This window comes from Thermobia domestica, chromosome 10 (genome assembly GCF_964235325.1).
Source record: "Thermobia domestica chromosome 10, izTheDome1.hap1.1, whole genome shotgun sequence".
NCBI classification, from domain to species: domain Eukaryota; kingdom Metazoa; phylum Arthropoda; class Insecta; order Zygentoma; family Lepismatidae; genus Thermobia; species Thermobia domestica.
This window is the reverse complement of record NC_137463.1, coordinates 218,582,941-218,603,020: the sequence shown is the minus strand read 5'-3', so window position 1 is coordinate 218,603,020 and position 20,080 is coordinate 218,582,941. Positions and strand designations below refer to the sequence as shown.

The 20,080-nt window shown below is 34.2% G+C and overlaps 1 protein-coding gene across 3 annotated transcripts in view; it reads right to left on the bottom strand.

Moving 5' to 3' along the window:
* LOC145662993 (fatty-acid amide hydrolase 2-like) overlaps positions 1 to 20,080 on the bottom strand; it is a 166,557-nt gene that overhangs the window by 65,370 nt on the left and 81,107 nt on the right. For 2 of the 3 annotated variants that reach the window (XM_081729101.1, XM_081729100.1), the window contains exons 2-3: positions 2,826 to 3,016; positions 898 to 1,117 (exon numbers count right to left, since the gene is read on the bottom strand). In XM_081729101.1, coding sequence (XP_081585227.1) covers positions 898 to 1,117; positions 2,826 to 3,008 — 403 coding nt within the window. In that variant the 5' untranslated portion in view covers positions 3,009 to 3,016. Of the gene's footprint in view, positions 1 to 897; positions 1,118 to 2,825; positions 3,017 to 16,134; positions 16,267 to 20,080 lie in introns of all 3 variants that reach the window. The other variant, XM_081729099.1, reaches the window with a different exon arrangement.

The window sequence follows — 20,080 nt, the reverse complement described above, 5'->3', positions numbered from 1 at the left end:
TCTGCATGTGTGCCGTGCGTCGCCGACGGGAGCAATGACGCTATCTTTTCTTAGGGGAAAGGGGGGAGAACGAAATTCCATATGGTGGTACTTTAGATCTGGCACCCACATTCCCAATGTCCTGCGCACGCTAGTGATTATAGGGAGCTAGCTTGTTTACCAGCGGGAGCTGAGGTAGAGGGGGGGAAATTTCAACAATTTTCTGCCTGACTTTTGCGACACTCCCTTACCCTCCTTCTATATGTCAGCGTTGCCAGGGGTAGAAAACTGTCACGTGAATGTCATTCTGAAGAGTTAGTGTGAGTTGGTTATTTGTTGAGTGCTGTTGTGGTTGCGGTTTTGTTGCTTATTATTCATTTGACAATGGCTTCACAGCGTAAGAGAGGGCAAGCTATACACAGCGAAGCTAGAGAAGTGATGCTAGACCGCTCCGCCACGCGGGTGGTTATAAAATATAGAAGGTGAGTAATATACAAAATGTACCCAAATACGGTAACTGCTTATGCAAATTTGTAAATGACAAGTTTAAAAAAAAAAAAAATTCTTTCGATAGGGATTGCATAATTTGTATTAACTCTGAATTAAGAGAGTATTAGGTGAATTTTTTGACAACGCACTGGCAACCCTGCCCAGGACCGTCGAGTGACCGTTTCTTGGTGACGGGGGTGGGGCACCTGTCAATCAAATCTGAATTCCTTAGCCTCGCATTAAAGCCACCTCCCTATAATACATACAGTAAAAATGATAAGTAATAGCGAGAAGCAGCTTCTTTGGAATCGATTTACTGTTCTATGAATAGGTACTATCTTCTCTCTTAATCCTCTATTCAAACCGGAAGTGGCAAAATTCAATCAAATTAAATACTAAAATATGACAGAATGATTCTAATTCACCTACCTTGAACTTCAATACTGTCCTTTGTAGTTACTGGAACACCAAGGAATGGAGTTTCGGAAGCAAGTTGTTCTTCACTTTTTATGCCAGATGCAATAAGTTGATCCACTTTTCTTGCATCTTCTAAAGCAGCTTCATACCTTTCATCAACTATGCAGTTTAAGATTGGATTTATCTGTTTAGCTCTTGCGATAAATGACTGCATCACAGTTTCGCTTTTTACCTACACAAGAAGAAAGAATCACTCAAGAAAATCTAATTAACAATTGTAAGATGTAAATTAAATTCTAATTTTTGTTTTCATATTTTTTTCTTTTATTCTTATATTTTCAAATTACTAAGAGCTTTGACAGTTTTTGGTAGTTAAACAGGTTTGAATCTACCTAAATTGCCACGAAGTGATAACAATTGTTGAAAAAAAATATCTAAAACGACTATAGTTAAAACTAGAATAATACTTTGGAAGTATACTCTTCTCAGACAGAAGAAGCGAAAAATACGTGGATAGCATAAGCAAAACATGTGTATTCATCAGGAAGAGAGGATATGAAAAATGTACGAACAAACTCATCAAGATCTTGATATGGAGTGTCGCACTATATGGCTAAGAAACATGTACACTCAGGAAAGAAGAAGTACGGAAACCGTTAAGGGTTCGAAATGTGCTGCTGGCGGGGAATGCTGGTTGTCCCGCGGAATCGAAGAAGAACGAAAATGTGCTAAAAGGAAGCTAACAAATCATGTAAATAATAAAGGAAGAAAAGAAACATGATTGGTCACCTTATTCGACACTCAGGCTGGATCAACGTATTATTAGAGGAAAAAATAAGGAAGATAGAGAAGAAAAGACCAAGAAAGGAATGTTTTGATGCGATTAGCAAGAAGAGGACGTATCAATCTCAAATTGCTTTGTCAAGAGCTGAAAAGTTTAAAATATTATCCATATTGCCCATTAACCTATGGCTGAGAAGAGAAGATAAATAATTTAATAGAACAGAATAGAATATTTCATTCTCATTAATGTTTAAAAGCAGTAGACAACGTTCAATGAAGATATATAGCTATACATAACTATAACCAGTCTCAAATAATGGTTAATATAAGTCTAAAACATAGTAAATATCGTAATAAATAATAATAATAATAAAATTAATTTACTTCAGATTACATCACTGTTTCTTTACATTCAATATACTTCTATCAAATAAAATGGGTTCGCAAACTACCAGTTATACAGCTTTTTTAATAAGCTTTTAACGCCAGTTTAATAATACTAATGCTACATACATACATACATATATATATATATACATATGCTACATACTAATATATGCTATACTAATGCTACATACATATATATATATATATATATGTATATATGTAAAATTTAAATTATATATATATATGTATATATATAATTTAAATTTTACATTCAATGTAACTTTACGAAGTAGAGACAGAAATTTGATGTATACTAATTATGATTACTGTTATAATATGTAAAATATTGGGATTTAGATTGTTAAATCCATAAAATGATCCGATTACTATTGTACACCTGTATAATGCTACTCACGACAATTATGGATTCAATTTGATCTTATATATATATATATATATATATATATATATATATATATATATATATATAGGCATAGTTCTGAAACCTAGTGCGTTATTTTTTTAATAGAAAATATTTATTACCAACAGAAGAGGGACACTCTATTAAAGGGGTTAACGCAAAGAAAAGGAAGTACTGCATATCTGTACCAAATTTCATGCACTTTATGTCTAGAATTGTACTCACAATTTAGCCGATTCAAATACGTTGGCCATCTTGGGCATTACGCCGTAGAATAAATTACTATAAGAAATTACTCTCTGAACTTTTCCTCGCATTTTCTGTATAATACGTATGTAAATAAACAAACCTTTCGAGTACGTATTTTGTACGCTAAGGATGAGGCAGATTCCAGCAGTGTAAGATCATCAATTGGTGGCATCTTTTCACCTGGTCCGTAATATACCAATGAGAACAGAAAGCCCATTACTAGGTCTAGAAACTTCTGAAGAAGCCGACGTAGACGGACTCTGACACTTCTCATCCCGCTCATTGTTGTTTCTGAAAGACAATAAAGAAATAATACATTAAATTTCAATCCTAGTTATCTAATATATTTTTATTTTCCATGTTTCCAACATAAGGCGTGGTAATACATCACGGCCATCTCAGCACCTAAATCTAGGGATGGCCGGATCCGAAGATCCGGATCTGATTGGGTCCGGATCCTTTGGATCCGGATCTCGGATCTGGATCTCGAATCTCGGATCTGGATCCGGATCTCGGATTTCGAATCTGGATCCGGATCTCGGATTTCGGATCTGGATCCGGATCTCGGATTTTGGATCTGGATCCGGATCTCGAATCTCGGATCTGGATCCGGATCTCAAATCTCGGATCTGGATTCGGATCTCGGTTCGAAATTCGGATCTGCATCCGAAATCCGGATCTCAGATCTTGATTCTTATCCAAACCCACATCCCACCCAAATTGTGATAAACTTGAATATCAAAAATTCACCGAAAGTAATTTAACGAAGTCCTGACAGTGAAGGAGAAAACAGAAAATTAAGACGGATATTGACAAGTCTATTTGTCTCCTTCATTCTACCTAAAGATCAAATGCTTGCCTTACTAAAAAATAATCTGATTTGACCCGGATGAGAATTCGAATGTCGAATCTAGGTCCACCCGGTTGCAGGACCGAGATGAAATACGCATATATTTATATTTGAAACCGGAATACAAAACTCGAATATTTAAAATTCCTCAATACACCTATTTCATTGACAATTAAGAAAACAAACAGTTAAGACAAGTATTGACTAGTTTTTACGTATATTTATCTTGCTCAGTCTGCTCTAAATATCAAATGTATACCTTACAATTAGATTTAATAATCATTTAGTACATCACAATATGAGCACCGAGAATAAACTATGAATTTTGGTGCCCCTTATCTAGATTTGAAATTTCGGATTCATACATAGAATCAGGCTGAAAGATAAATACTTGAGATGTGAACACCGAAACAAGTGCTAGTACCAAGATCGTAGCCGTTTTACCTAGGTAATGCGAGCGGAAGGCGAGCACTAATTCCGCATGTACCGGTACTTTGGGGAACACGAGAAACTAAAAACAGATAAATATTCTTTTTCAGGGGCAAGTTGCGCTTTAACATGATTTTTCATGAGTGTTGTGTTCAAATACGAAAACTGTAATGGCGACTTGTTTGAAATAAATGCCATTTCTTTTTTAGCAATAAAGTTAGGTACTTTCACATTGAATAAAAATTAGCAAAGCACATTTCACTGATTAGAGTGCTGGTTCTTATGGAAGCTTTCACACTGAACTGAAGATTTCCTCACAATTCACCTTGCTGAAAGACGTGGTTTATCAGGAGGTCGGCCAAGATTCTTTTGGACTTAGCCTGTAGACTGCTTCTGGTCTCAATTATTCCCATATAACAAGACTAACCATATATAAAGTTGGTTCGAAATTATTTAAAATATCACTAATTGACCTTAAGGGGATAATCGCGATTTAAATATTCGTAAATCAGAAGAGATGTAAAAGTTAAGCGTTAAAATAAATCCGATAATTACTAATGCAACCTAATGATAGCAATAAAACTCCTTATGTAACATTTTCAAAGCTAAGATTAACAGTTTTGTTCCTGAAGAGGGTTTATCCCAATAGAATATTATAAATCCAATTATCATAAGTAGTACCTCTGACAGCCTGCATTTCGCATCACCATCACCCTTCATCCTGACAAGTGGCCAATTCACTTACCCACAATGACGTTTCAGGCATTCCAGTGACATCAATATCTCAGTTTGGGTTTGGGATCATGCTTCGGTGAACCTTGACTATCACCATCAGCAGCTATTAGAGAATCAGAACTTATTTCTGTATTAGATAATGTGGGTAACTATAGCTTTTCGTCTATAGAAGACAGAGAGCGTGCCTTAGGTGCCCGTGGTCATGGGTTCAATTCCCAGAGAGGCACTCAACAATTTCGATGTTGATCCAGCATCGTGAGAACAATTGGGGAGTTATCTTAAGTAAGAGGTAGCGGAGCGCAGTCTAGAAAGGCGGCATTAGGGACTTCGGGTGTCGATGCGTTGACTACACATCCCCACTTTCAACGTAAGCCCGCTGGTAGGAACCAAAGGACTGTCGTGCCAAGAATTTAGTTTGTTTTAATTATCATAAATGGCTTCTTTATTATTAAATGTTATCCAATATTTTCTTTTCAACTAGTTTGGGAAACTACTTGTTTTCTTTTTAATTCATGTTCATAGCACAACTAACCACTAAGGAAAAACAATCTTTTCAATAAAATTCGCCTGCGTCTTTCGTAGCTCTAAGTTTAGTTATTTTTAGTTTTCTTAAGTTGAAGGGCGGTTTATCATTTTCCCCTCGCTTACCTTATTCTTTTTTCTAGTTTTACCTATGTTTCTTTGCACGGACATTGCGCCTATACGCACGTGCTTAGTGTGTTCGTTTACAAAAGCGGGCCATTTTCCTGCCACTATAGAAAGTAAGAGTGCACTGTATCAGAGAAATATTAATTGACGTATGTAAGTGAATATATCTGTGACGAAGTCATAATTACTCAGTTTTTGCATCGTACATAGTTTCCTCATCCTTATTAATCTCTTCACCCCCGCTTCCTGAATTCCAGTTCTAGTATTCTTTCTTAATGGGGGACTGATGTCTCGTGTAGGCTTATTAACTATAACATCAGCAATAAAGAAAGTACGGTTTAATTTGCACTAATTTTAAAACATTACGTTAATTAAATAATAATAATAATACGGAGCGAGGTCAGGCTACTTGTTAGGATTCTTGGATAATACCGGGATAATACCGGTATTGGATAATACCGCAATTGGATAATACCGGGTTCCAATTCGGAGACCAGCCATCCTGACTGAGGATTTTCCAGGGTTGTTCCTCAGTTATACTGGGCAAATGCTAGGTTAGTACCTTGATCTAAGGCTCTGGAGACCTTCCTTTCATTCCTTTTCCAATGTTTTCATCTGTTGATTACTACAGTGTAAAATGGCCTCTGAGGATGTATCTGGTAGCTTATAGTAAATAAACAATAACAACGTAATATATCTTCACGAAACGTGTGGGTTAATTTAACTACAGCCTTACAGTCCCAATAGACAGCTAAAGTTTTAATATCATTTTCCTGACTTTTATATACTATTTTCATATTGTTTCAGCTTTCAATTTTCTCATGTATGTTCTCACCGAGAATTGAACCTGAGATCACATGAACAAATGCGAATATGTTAAATATTTTTGAACACTTTATTATACAAAACACAAAACGCTTCAATGATACGATGCATGGATATGTTTTGGTTACGTCCTGCAATGTATGATTAAAGAAGCCAGGAGGGTGAAGAAAAAATAACAGAAATCTCTTTTATATTTACTCCTTCAACAAACCCTCGACCTCAGAAGGGCAAGCCATAAATTAGGTAATAAAGTCATACAACGAACACAACCATATCGCTCTCCTGGAATTCTCGTGTGTATGTTTAAAAATCTACTGTTGTTCCACGCCAACCAGTCTATATTTTTTGATGTATACCTTCGAAGTGAAAGATATTCATTATTACATTTGTTGGTGGTTGGACTCGTGAGTCAGAAACTACTATTAATAAAGAGTTTGTTTTGTCTACTATCCCGGCGATTAGAAGGGCCTTATCTAAAAGATATTTCATTTGTATATGAGAAAAGAAGAAACTTTATTTTCTAAGAATAAAATAAATATTTCCAATGTGAAGCTAACATTAAGTTTCGAAGAGGAGCTAAACAGAAGAATTTGTTACCATTTACATCAGTTTTCAGACACTTCACTACACTCTGAAATGGGAAGAAATCAAACTGGGAAACATTTTACTACAGAGACTTCGACAAAAAGTGCAACATGTAAATATTGCAAGGTTAAAATAAAATAAAGAACAAAGATAACACAAACGTGTTATGGAAACATTTAAAAGCACAGCAACCTACTACATCAGTGAATCATAAAAAAAGTTTTAACGAATTTTAGATATTCAATTTTATCATCACAATTTCAGATGTAGGTTTGGATACGAATCAAGATCTGAGATTCCAATTTCGGATCCAGATCCGAGATCCGAATTTTGGATCCTGATCCGAGATCCGGATCCAGGTCCGAGATCCGAATTTCGGATCCAGATCCGAGATCCGGATCTAGGTCCGGATCCGGCAAGATCCGGATCTAGGTCCGGATCTGGCAAGATCCGGATCCGGATCTCACTGGATCCGGGATATCCGGATCCGAAAATTTTTGGCCATCCCTACCTAAATCCATACAAACGGTAAAACTATAAATAAATAAAACAGAGACATCGCTAGGGGTAGTTCATATCTATTTTTTAAAAAAATTAGAAATCGCAAATCATTTTGCTATTATTTACAATATGATAGAACTAAATGTATTTTTTTTCTTTATTTTTTTTAAGCAAAATACACACCGAACGTTTATGGTTCATCATTAAATGATAAAATCATATTAACTAACTAATTGACTAACTCTATGGCCTATGAAATCCGGTAGTTCAATACTGCGCTCACAAAAGCTCTCCACTGCCTTCTATCCTTAGCCAACTGGATCCAGTTTCTACTTTGTATTCCTATTTCTGCGAGATCCATCTTAATATTGTCCTCCCATCTGCGCCTAGGTCTTCCTAATGGTCGTTTTCCGATTGGACTTCCAGTTAGCACTTTGAAAACGTTCTTACTTTCTTCCATTCTGGCTACATGACCTGCTCATCTGAGCCTTCTAGATTTGGTGGCTATAACAACGTTTGGTAAACGGTATAAATTATGTAGTTCCTCGTTATTAAGTTTCCACCATTCCCATTCCCGTTCCTCTTAGAACCGAATATTTGTCTCAGGATCTTGATCTCAAATATTTTCAGTTTACGTTCTTCCCTCAGAGAAAGCGACCATGTTTTGCAACCATACAGAACAACAGGTATGATTATCGTTTTATATATTTCCTTGAGAGAGGAAATTCCTTGAGAGAATTCGCAACAACAAGAGATTGTGTATTGAATAATAACAAGAATTTCCTGCTTTTAGTCGACATTTAATTTCTTCGTGAATAATAATAAAATTATATATTAAATAAATAATTTAACGTCCCATGGTTTTGTTCCTTTAGGACGATTAATGAAAGGGAATGATTATGAAAGAATTGACAGAATGGATTATGGGAGAGACCGGAATCCCCCCTCCCCATCTAAAAAAAAAAAAACTAACACGAGCTGTCGACACAAACTAACATGGTCTGGGATTGAACAGATACTCCTCGTACCAAGGGTCTACCATTACATTACTGTGTTCCCTAAAATGATATGTTAGTAACGACGCTCACATACTCTGACAAGCCATGTTTTACTATGAGACTAGAATTTTCTACTTTCTATTAGTATATATATGATTAAAATGCTTGAGTTGTCTGTTTTGTTATTCTTTTATATGTACTAGTTTAACAGGAGAAATGTTCAAATTTGAACTGGATTTTATTTTTAGTCATGCGGATTTATCAAACATGATAATTTATCAACATGATTTACCAATTTTATACCAAGTATTTTATACCTTTTGAAGCACTGTTCATTACGGTCAAAATGTGTTTTCTCGGGTTCTAGAAGCTTTTAGATCACAGTATCGTAGATGCCGTTATTCTGAAGCGTACACAATATTAGGGTTAAGTATTTCATATCCTCGTTGAACCTAACCTTCTTCCGAACCAAAGTTAACTTAGCAGTCCAAACAGGTCATAGCCACAGGCAGTATGTAAACTGTCAGAAGTTCAGTTCACCAACAAAAGTTCTTCAATTGCTAACCTTTTCCTTTATACAATTTATCATCGACGTAATGTCTACCCTTAGATACATGGCAAATTTCAAATATTGATAGTCGGAACAGACAATATTCACCAATTGGTGCTTTACCTCTCAGGCAAATTTCACTGACTCGAAGAGGAAATGGGGGCCGCGGTGGCTCAGTGGTAGAGCGTTCACCTCTGGTGCTAGGGGTCTCGGGTTCAATCCCTGCTCCCGCCAAGTGAACTTTGTGGTGGACAAACACCGTGTGCGTGGGTTTTCTCGGGGTTCTCCCGTTTCCTCCCACTTTCTTCATTCCACCATTTCATTCATTACTCATCATCACCGTCTCCTTTAGCCTAACCGGCATAACCGTGGGACGTAAAACTCAAAAATTTCATTTCATTTTTTTTTTCGAAGAGGAAATTGATAATTAGTCAGAATCAAACGAATGCAAGCTTGACTTTTTTTTTCTTTCTTAAAACGCATGAGTTGTCATGGTTATGAAAATCAACGAACAAAAGTATAATCTGTAAGAGTAAAATGGGAGCGCGGTGGCTCAGTGGTAGACTGTTCACCTCTGGTGCTTGGGGTCCCGGGTTCGATCCCAGCTCGCGCCGTGTGGACTTTGTGGTGGACAAACACCGTGCTCGTGGGTTTTCTCGGGGTTCTCCCGTTTCCTCCCACTTTCTTCATTCCACCATTTCATTCATCTCTCATCATCACCGTCTCCTTTAGCCTAACCGGCATAATTGTGGGACGTAAAAATCAAAAATTTCATTTCATTTCACACACTAATAATAGGCACCTATTTCGCAACATAATAACGAGAAACAAAAATCTCGTCAAATTAAAACGTTCCTAGTATAAAATCCTTACACGGTTTGTGGCTCTACGATACACACGAACACTAACAAAATGCACAGATTTCATCGTAGTTAAGCCGTTCTTGTTTCCTTTTCGGGACATAACAGAGGGGCAATGTATCTCAACACAACACAGGTTCAATGCGTCATTGGGATGACTAGTGAAAGTAGACTATTTTTATCATGGGCAATCTTCTGTATTAGAATTTCAAATTTATTTCCTTACTTTTCTACAACAATATGGACAAGCATCATATCATAAGGAACTGTATCATGAGGTATGTTAGAGGGTATGGTGGCAGGAAAGAGAAGGATGGAGCGAAGGAGGCTACAGTTGATGGATGAAATCAAAGCAGAAATATCGTACGTGAAGACAAAAAGGGTTGATGAAGACCGTGCTGCATAGAGGCTTCTTAGTTACGGTAAGTGACCTGCCAATATTGGCAAAATACTTATAATTATGATGATAGACAAGAGAGAATTTTATATATCATGTCCGTTAACTGGTTCTCTTTTCTTGTTGTTATTGCTATTGTGGATGTACCGAGGAAGTGATGAGGAGTGCCTCAAAACTAAACTGAAGACGATGTATGGTCTACAAGTAATAAGATGTACAAAAAGTCTCTTTGTTATTCACATAAAAATATATTGACATGTTCTATACTGTGTGTACAAATGTACAATACTGTGGTCGCCTGAACGTAAAATAAATAAATATTTTAAAGTATGAGAAATTTTATTTACTGTATGTCTTTTTTTCCTTTGAATAATATAGAATTTATTACACAGCCTCAAATAAACAACCATACTCATCCAATATATGTCCTTCTTGCTAGCAACATCGGCACTAATGAACGAATTTAAATAGAATTTTCTTCGAATAGAAAGAATATTTTTCCGTAAGACACAGAAAATTGGACACATATTGGTTTATTTGCACCGAAGTTACTTAGAGAAAAGTTAAAATGAGCATGCACTTTAATTCAAGTCTGTAAAGAAATAGAACTTTTTAAACCAACTTAACCACGATATATACATATATATTATCTTTTATACCAATTAAACTTCACGATAGTTTATATTTTTGCTATATTGAACGCGATTCTTCTTTTGAGCCGTTATTAAAGCAATGAGACAAAACAGGATGTGCCAAGAATTACTTACTACAAGACTCTTTTCATCTATAACTTATTGCTACATTCTATGAAGTAATCTCGTAGGTAGTCGTTGTTAATGACCAAACATTTGGTTATATAATTGAAGAAAAAAGTAAGTAATTGTTACAGCACCACTTAATTATTCCTTACGTACACTTACAAACTAAACATAAGATTTACTTATAAATAATCTTTAATCAAGGCCGGACACCATTTGTGCAATATGAGCATTTGTACGAGGCGGCAAAATCTGTCATAACTATATTATTTAAAATAAATATTTCTTGTTGGAAACAGATTTCATGATGATTGTAGTTAAATTTACTAAGCTAACTTTCTATTTGAATACTACACTCATAAATTATGTTTAGGTCGCATTTAAGGTCACATGGACAGTGCTAAGGCAAATGGTCAAACAAATCCCGCCATGAATTCCTTGATTGTTGCCAAATACAAGAACTCAATTCTCGAACAGTAGCGAACTCCTGTTCTACTTAGTTATCACAGTTTTGATATGAAAACTAGTCTTTTCTTTGTCACAAACAAGTTTCTTATCATTGAAGGTAGAAAGTTTTTTTTTTTTTTTTTTTTTAATTTTTTTACAGATGTAGAAGGAAAATCAAGAAATAAGGATAAAAGAGCTAGTTGCACTGCAATTGCAAACTGATATATTGAGACTGAAGCTCGATATTGTATTATATACAAAGGATTACCATCTTTCCTCTGCACGTCTGTTTGCCTTATCTTTCGGTAACATAATAGTTTATTATTTAAAGAAAACAACAGACAACGTGATCGTATTTGCAGTGTTTAGGCCTTTCTGAGTGGTATTTCCCTTCCTTTCTTTGTTCATGATGGGGTAACATACTTAAAGTCAAAATTTGTTCCAAAGAGAGGCAGCAAATGATGCTATTGCACGGAGTGGTAAATTGCCTAGAGTCCGTCCTGTCTTTACTATTACATGTCGTATCTAAATTATTACTGTAAACTGAACTACTATAAATGACGGTGGGATATGGCGGTCAACGACTTTTGGTGGCTAGTACATCGGCTTCCATCGCAGTTATTTTTGGCTTTCTAAACCGACACTCAGTACTATTTAATTAAAAATAATTCCTAAATTGACCCACAATACAGGTCAATAGAGAAAAATCTGAGATTTCGTTACGAATCAAACCCAGAATTACGCACGCCACCAATTTCACTACAATCGAATTTAAATTATTACTACATTATGAATAAAATTAATATATACAGAGTGTCTACTGAGTTTCATTTTCAAAATTCCAGTATATTTCCAGTATATTCAGTAGAACTATCAGCAAAATTCCTGTACCTAATACAATGATTTTTAAAAAGTTCTTTAGGAATAATCATTCTTGATGATTTCAGGTTTGTAATTGTTTTACCATCAAAAGAATATTTTATTTTTAATAAATTTGGTTAACCTTGATTTTTTTTAATACAATGATTTTTTAACATTTTTAAAAGGGTCTCCCAACTTCCCTCACAGCCCACCACTACACCCATTGCTTTAAATGTCTAATTACAAAATCTATACAACTCTTGCTTTGGAAAGATTTACGATCTCAATGGATACAAAATTGTTCCTATGACTATTAAAACAATTACAAAGAAGTATTGTTAACAAATTACCAGTTTCATGATTTTTCCAGTATGTGGATCAAAATTCCAGTATATTTCCAGTATTTCCATTATCAAAATTAAATACCAGTATAATTCAAGTATTTCTAGTATTTCCAGTATCAGTAGACACCCTGATATACCACACACTGGAAACAGAAATAGCACTGCAGACATACCTATATCATGCATAAAGTAACCTCAGTCACTTATATCTCAAAACCAAGATATATATATACATGCAATTGGGGTATTACTGTACAAGAGTCAGTACTGAATCAGTTTTAAAGTATTTCTCTAATCAAAGATTTAACGAAGTACATTTGTACGTAAAATAAGTTCCGTCACTTGGTTCTACAAAAAATTGTTTATTCGTTAACATAATTTACGATTTGTGTGTGTTAATTACAAATAAATAACTTCGTAGAGTTTGATCTTTATGAAGTTTTTTTGAAATGTAAGTCCGTGAAATACAAATGAAACTACTTAATACGTGACGAAAACTTTCTTGAGTGTTACCTTTTATAATTTTTATCTCCCCTCACCTACCTACTCCCTCCCAATACACACACACATACACACAAATTAACTTCAACTGTTGATTTGCCACATAACATAACAGTATCGCAATGTTCGAGTCTAAAGTTCAATCCAAACATAAATTATAACAAAGGAAACTAAAAAAAAAAGTTTCGAATTCGTCGTAAATCGCTATGGACCGAAAATATTCTTTCTTTCTTTTCTTTTTTTTTTTTCTTTCTTAAAATGCTTTTATGTATTAATGTTCCGTGGTAGAAGATAGAAAGGAAACAAACGTATAATAAACGTAAATAGGTAAAACAGTAACTTTTTTCGTTGTCTACAAAAATATTAGCAGATTATAGAAAAAAATGTAAGCAAAAGGCTAATACTCACTGCAAAAAACAAACCAATTCTCTAGGAAGTACTTTTGGAGAATTTATTTCCATCTTCAACCTAGGCACAATTCAAAAAGGATTTAAAACATGGGGAGAAATGTGGATGGGTAAAAATGGTTAAAAAGAATTAAAAATATGCGAAGAAATTCTTTAAATCCTTTCTGAATCCATGTTTTAAATCATTTTCGAATTGTGCATAGGCTGAAGACGGAGACAATGTTCTCCGGAAGTACTTCCTAGAGGATTGGTTTGTTTTTTGCGGTGAGTATTACCCTTTTGCTTACACTTTTTCTAAATATTATCACCTCTCGCGATACAGTGACAATTAGCAGATTATCTTTATAGTAAACATTTTAAGGTTCTTTATAAATCATAAGTCAATGTTCGGAAGGAAAGAGCAATCATAATAAAAAAAAATATATTATTGTTGAAAATATGGAAGTAATTAAAGAAAATAAACAAAAAAAAAGTGAAAAAAAAGATTGTTTTGGGTAACCTCTTGAATTCAAATATAATGTTATCCCATGAATTTACTGCCGAGGTAAAGTAGTGGTATTTGTTTACATTAAAATAGAAAATTAACATAAATTTTCTCCATTATTTCACAAATAATACAGTAATAGTGCTTTTTCTAATCTAGAGAAAAACTCAAATACTTTCCTGTATTTACCAAAAAATGAATCTTCTTCGTGATTGAAGTATTTTTCAACTGCAATATTTATTTATTTATTTATTTTAATGTGTTAATTTCATTAAAAGTAATATCAACAAAAATAAGAGAAATTCTGACAACTACCATTATTTTACTAGGATTAATAACAAACTTAATGACCAGTTAGCAATACCACACAAACACAAGTATCACCAATATATATTTAAGATTTTAAAATAAATTACATAACGACTTGAAGACTATCAGTGATCTCTGTACTTTCGATAAATACACATAAATTTGTTCTACATTGTTAAATTTATATACAACAATATATATGGAATATGGAATTTGGTGTGCATAAGATACGTTTTCAATTTTCAGATTTTAATGTATATTTTTAAAAATAAAATGAACTCTGCCACTTGTTTTTCGACAGGATCTGGTAGTTTGTTAAAAAGGTTTACGACTTTTGTGTATGTGTATTAATGTATGGAGTTTGATCTTTTCACAGTTCTTCGGAATGCAAATGGATGGAAAATAAACGAAACATTGTTTATTTGTGTGAATACGAGGAAACATTTCTTGATTATTTCTTTTAAAATTTACAAATCTTTTCACACATTTTAAGGTCAGCTGTTACAGTAATTGATATATCTGATAACATTATTATAATGATAGTTAATTTTCATTTATTCTTCCAACAAAAACCCGTAGTTCAAACACCATAGTATACCGTCCTACAAGTGTAGAATGATTATTTAGAAATCACATATATATCAAAGAAGAAAAAACACCTTACTGCATACTTTCCTAAACCTCGAGAGTAGCTAACGAACATCGCACGCCTAGCATGAATACTAATGGCATTCATCATGCTTCAACAACTGACACACAGCAGTAAATAGAGGACGTAACTTGAGTATATTTTTCTTGTTTTCAGAACAATTCTTTCGGCAGCTATAAGAATTCCTGATACCATTTTCAAGCACACTTTACCTTGAAGACGATGAAACCTAGTTGTTACCAATCCTGAGTTATTCTTCAACATATTTCGAATACTTCAACAATGACTTACAATGCAACAACATACACACTAAATAATTATCGCAATGAATTATTTATTGGATTCGTACAGTATTTCACTCAAAACTATGAATTTTTAAATATAAACATCTTATTTTGTAACGAGCAGCGTATAATCAAACTCTCATCACATTAATTGAATCAGGGTTAGTAGACCTCGTGTATCTTTGTGCCCAAACGTATCCTTGTGCGTTCGATTTTTGAGATAGTGATAACGATTTTGGTTGGAGCAACGCATTCATAAATTTTCTTATCCACCAGGGATATCGGAACATAGTGATAGACAATATCCTAAAGATTTATTTACATAAAATCAACTAATCCCTACTAAATACTGTGAAAAATAGGCCGATAGAAACACTGTCTACATCTAAACAAGAGTATCGTATTAGCAAGCAGAAATTGAACGCGCACGAAAAATACCAACGTAAGTTTACAAACCCTGATTCAATTAGTGTGAATGGAGTTTGATTACACGCTGCTTGTTAGAAAATAAGACATTCATGTTTAAAAATTCATAGTTTTGAGTGAAGTAGTACATAAATCCAGTAAATAATTCATTAACTATTTAGTGTGGATATTATTGCACTTTCAGTTAGTTGAACACTTAAAGCAAGTATTCAAAATATATATGATAACTAGGTTATATCGTCTTCAAGGTAAAGTGAACCTGAAAAAGGTACCAGAATCCTTAAAGTAACGAAATTATTATCCTATGAAGCAAGGAAAATATACCTAAAATACGTCCTATATTTATTTTTATTCAAACATTCGGCAGATCTAACATGCTTAAATACATGGGAATCTGACTGAATTAGCCTTTAGAAAACAAATTGGAAAAGTTTTGTCCATGCAACACAAAGATCACAATACACCAAACAAGCAACTAACTATTATCTCCATCAAGAACACAGCACAAGCAATTCAAATACGTAAGTACAGCCATTTTAGAAAAAGGCTTGTTACTCGTACCATCTGGGTCTGCATAGACAGCTGCCTTTTGTGCTTGCATTCGCTGGCTGTTTGTTGATGAAGATCTCCGAAGAGAATTAGATATTCTCTCTTTCCAGTTACCCATTCTGGATAGAGAGCACTAATAGAGATCTGCAAGGGGAAACACACTAAGTAATAATAAGAAAAATAATCTCATTTCTATAGGGTGAACACTCGGGTATTTATTGATACATTTTGGACATCTCTAACATCAAATATAATGGTCTAACTAAAGTGTTTTCTAAGAAAGTAAGGAAAAATACATTTCGCCCGTCTTATTGAGCTTCATCTAATGCATAAAAATAAAAGAGTAAAAACAGGTTTACGGAACAAGCACAATACATCACTTTAAGCTTGAAATTAAAACTAATGAGGAGGATGAGAAATAGGAAACTGTGTTAGCACGAAATGATGGGAAAACAAGTAAACCTACATGACATGGAGTACCGTACATCATAATTTAATTACTGCAAGACACGTTACACTGATCTTTACAGGTAAAGTCCTTGTTCTCAATGTTTCTTGTAACCTAGAAGTAGCGTATGATGCTTGCTCCATAAGCTTTGCTTTCTTTCTTTCTTTACTCACCTGATGAAGCCCAACAAGATTGGGCGAAACATTGTGAATTATTTCTCTTTATATCATGTTCATGTAAGTCATTTCATTTTTAAAATTTGGATGTGGAAGACAAACGGTATTTATGAGATGGATCCTAATACATCTTTAGTTTACATAAGGCATATACAAGGGACGGTCAAAGTGTTTCCGGAATTCTGTTGTAGCTCTTTATTACAATAAGTACACATTTACGTAATTGCCTTCAAAATTGGCACCTTTGGAACACACACAATTATTCCACCGTTCCTGCAATTGGTGGAAACAACGACGAAAGGAATCTTTTGGTATCTTCCGAAGTTCAGCCGCCACGCTGGTTTAGATCTATTCTACGCTGGCGAAACGGAAAAAGGCCCGTTTTTAGCTTTGGGAAGAGCCAAATATCCGATGGTATTAAACTGTTTTTAAGGCTATTAAACTCTCTGATTCAGAATTTTTCCCTAATTTGCACATGTTCTTGATGTTTGCGCGTTGTTTGATCTGTGAAATTCCTCCAACTGATCACTATAAACTCCTCCGTTCAGTTACCCTACTTCTACACTGCCTGTTAAGACATGTTTACACTTGTTAAATTCAGAATTAGGCAGCGTAGGGACTGTATTGCCCAAGATTCCTTGTGATTGCACCACAAATGCCAGAACTACAACATTCCGGGAACATTTTGACTGCCCCTCGTATTATTATAGTGGTGGCTCTTAAGGAAAGTCCCATCGATAGTAAATAACAAATAAATAAATAAATGCATTTTATCGATACAAGCTAAGGAAAGAAACTAATACAACTTCAGAAATCTGTATATAATAATTAGCACATTACGTAACCCTCCTTTATTTAATCTTGTAGCGATAAAATTTAAAGTTTTAGCGGCGTGACTTCCCCTCAAGAGCCACTACTGTATTATTCTTTACTGAATCAACACAGAAGGGCTATTAGAATAGCCTGCGACATGCTTTAAAGCTGAAGATGTCCAAGTATCAGAGATGAAAGAATGTAGTAAGCATCGCGGCACAAGAAAAGGTGAATTGCACAACATAATATTACACATGTAAAAAGAACAATGAATTTCAGAAAAGGCTTTCCATGCCTTTCTTGTTTTACAAGATAATTAACAATCTGATTTTCATGATTATTTGATAATTACACAGATAGAAACAAAAGTATTAATACACACTACAGAGTAGGTATCCAGTAGGCACTGTTGTAAATAGTAAATCTAACTCTGGACGATATTTGAAGCAGAACTATATGTATAGAAGCACTTGAGATATTTCTTAACGGTCGTATAGTAATTTCTCACTTCATTACGGATCTATATTAACGCGTTCTTTATTTTATTTAATTTTTATTATTTCAAACATTGTTGAAATGCATGCATCACATATAACCAGTATAGATTAATTTGAGTAACTTACAAATTCACTTATTTCTTCACACACTATTCATCTTATATAGGGTTTCCCATAATTCTATGCAGTTTAATCTTTTTAATCACTTCGAAACAAATCAGTTACAACTGTTACTAAACTCACCTAAAGCACACAAACACCGTGTGCGTGGGATTTTTCGGGGTTCTCCTGTTTCCTCCCACTATTCATTCCACCATTGCATTCATTTCTCATTATCATTGTCTCCTTTCCCCTATCCGGCATAACTGTGGTACGTATAACAGAAAGATTTCATTTTATTTCATTTCTATTAAGTTGAGCATTCAGTTTCAACGAACATCCTTCGTCTTCATCGGTGTAAAACTGAAGATTTAGCCTGCAGAAGCACAACCCATTATATTATGGAGCTGACTTCATCTCATTAATAGGACACTCAAGGCGAGTTTTCTATCATTTCAATTAAGTATCCAATGATCTCGTTCAGTTGTTAATTAATTACAGAATTGCAATAAATATGATTTGAAGGTACTGTATATTTATTGGAATTTGTTATGTATACATATTATAATTTTCACTTTTTTTTCCCCTGACTGATATGACTGAAGGTAGAGAATGTTCAAGTCAATTGCGTCTTATGATGCCTATAATAACAATAAGAAGAAAATTCTCTGCCGTTATAACAAGGGAGCTTTCCTCATTAATTTAATAAGGAACTGAATGAAAAGAATCAAAGATATAAAACCTGAGTTCAAACTGAAGCAACTAACTTTTTTTTTTTTCAGTATTTGTTATACCTAGTTACACCAGACGAAAAACAAAAGAATAAAAGAAAGATGGGAAACATATAATGAAATTAAAATTATTCATGCTTCAAAATTTTAATATAGTATTAAATGATATTTATTAGAACACAATTAACTGTTAATACTGAAACACTTCAACAAAAATTTCGCATAAAACGCGGAGTTTCTGACGATTGAAAGACGTAACGAAAACAGAGGATGTGTCTGAACTGCACAAGTTTTGATCTTCTTTACCAACAACGAACTTATTAGCACTAAATTTCAGGATAGAAAGAAAGAGGGAAGAAAAATTTAGCTTTCCTATTATTACTAATCAAATCCATTTTGCTAAATCATCCATCAGATACAATAATAGTTAAGAAAACATTTGTTAATATTAAATGAAATCTTCAGTTTAAAGTCTCACAATTTTGTTCTGTAACCTAAAGAAGACATGATAAGTGCAAATTAATAATAATAATAAGAAGAAATTGTTAGAAAATAGAACTCCGACATAATCCACAAATATAATAACATTGTCAACTACGAATTCACAGAATGAGATCCAGGATCTTCGCATGAGAGGCGAGCGTTTTATCGGCATTTCTGCTGTATCACCAAAATCGAATTAAAAAGGACCAAAATGTACTAAATTAGGTTAGGTTGAGTTCGGTTAGGTTAGGTTATTATAATTCGATAAAACTTGCATACGATATGCGTACCATTACACATATGCGCACACACTTGACATATGCCTACCATTACCATACTGTCTTTCCCGCCACTAAATCATAACAAGATACCTCTTTGCCAAATAATGTGATGCTTACATTGTTTATGTTACATTAATTAGAAGAAATTAACCCATATAATGTTATTACACTCTTTTGCTGGGTTGTAATGGGGCGTATATGGGAATATACGGCGTATATTCACCTAATATTTTTATAGTCTAGAATATATGCACATTAAATTTACGAAAGAAAAGTGTAAACACGGGGAGGGGTATACGCTATATTCTTGGAAATGGCCGAGTGTGTATACCTATCAAAAATTCTGGCATCACATCATTGTATTTTTGTGATGTAATACATATATTAATTGGCATTTATTCCGAAGTTGGTCATCCGCTTAGTTTTCGAC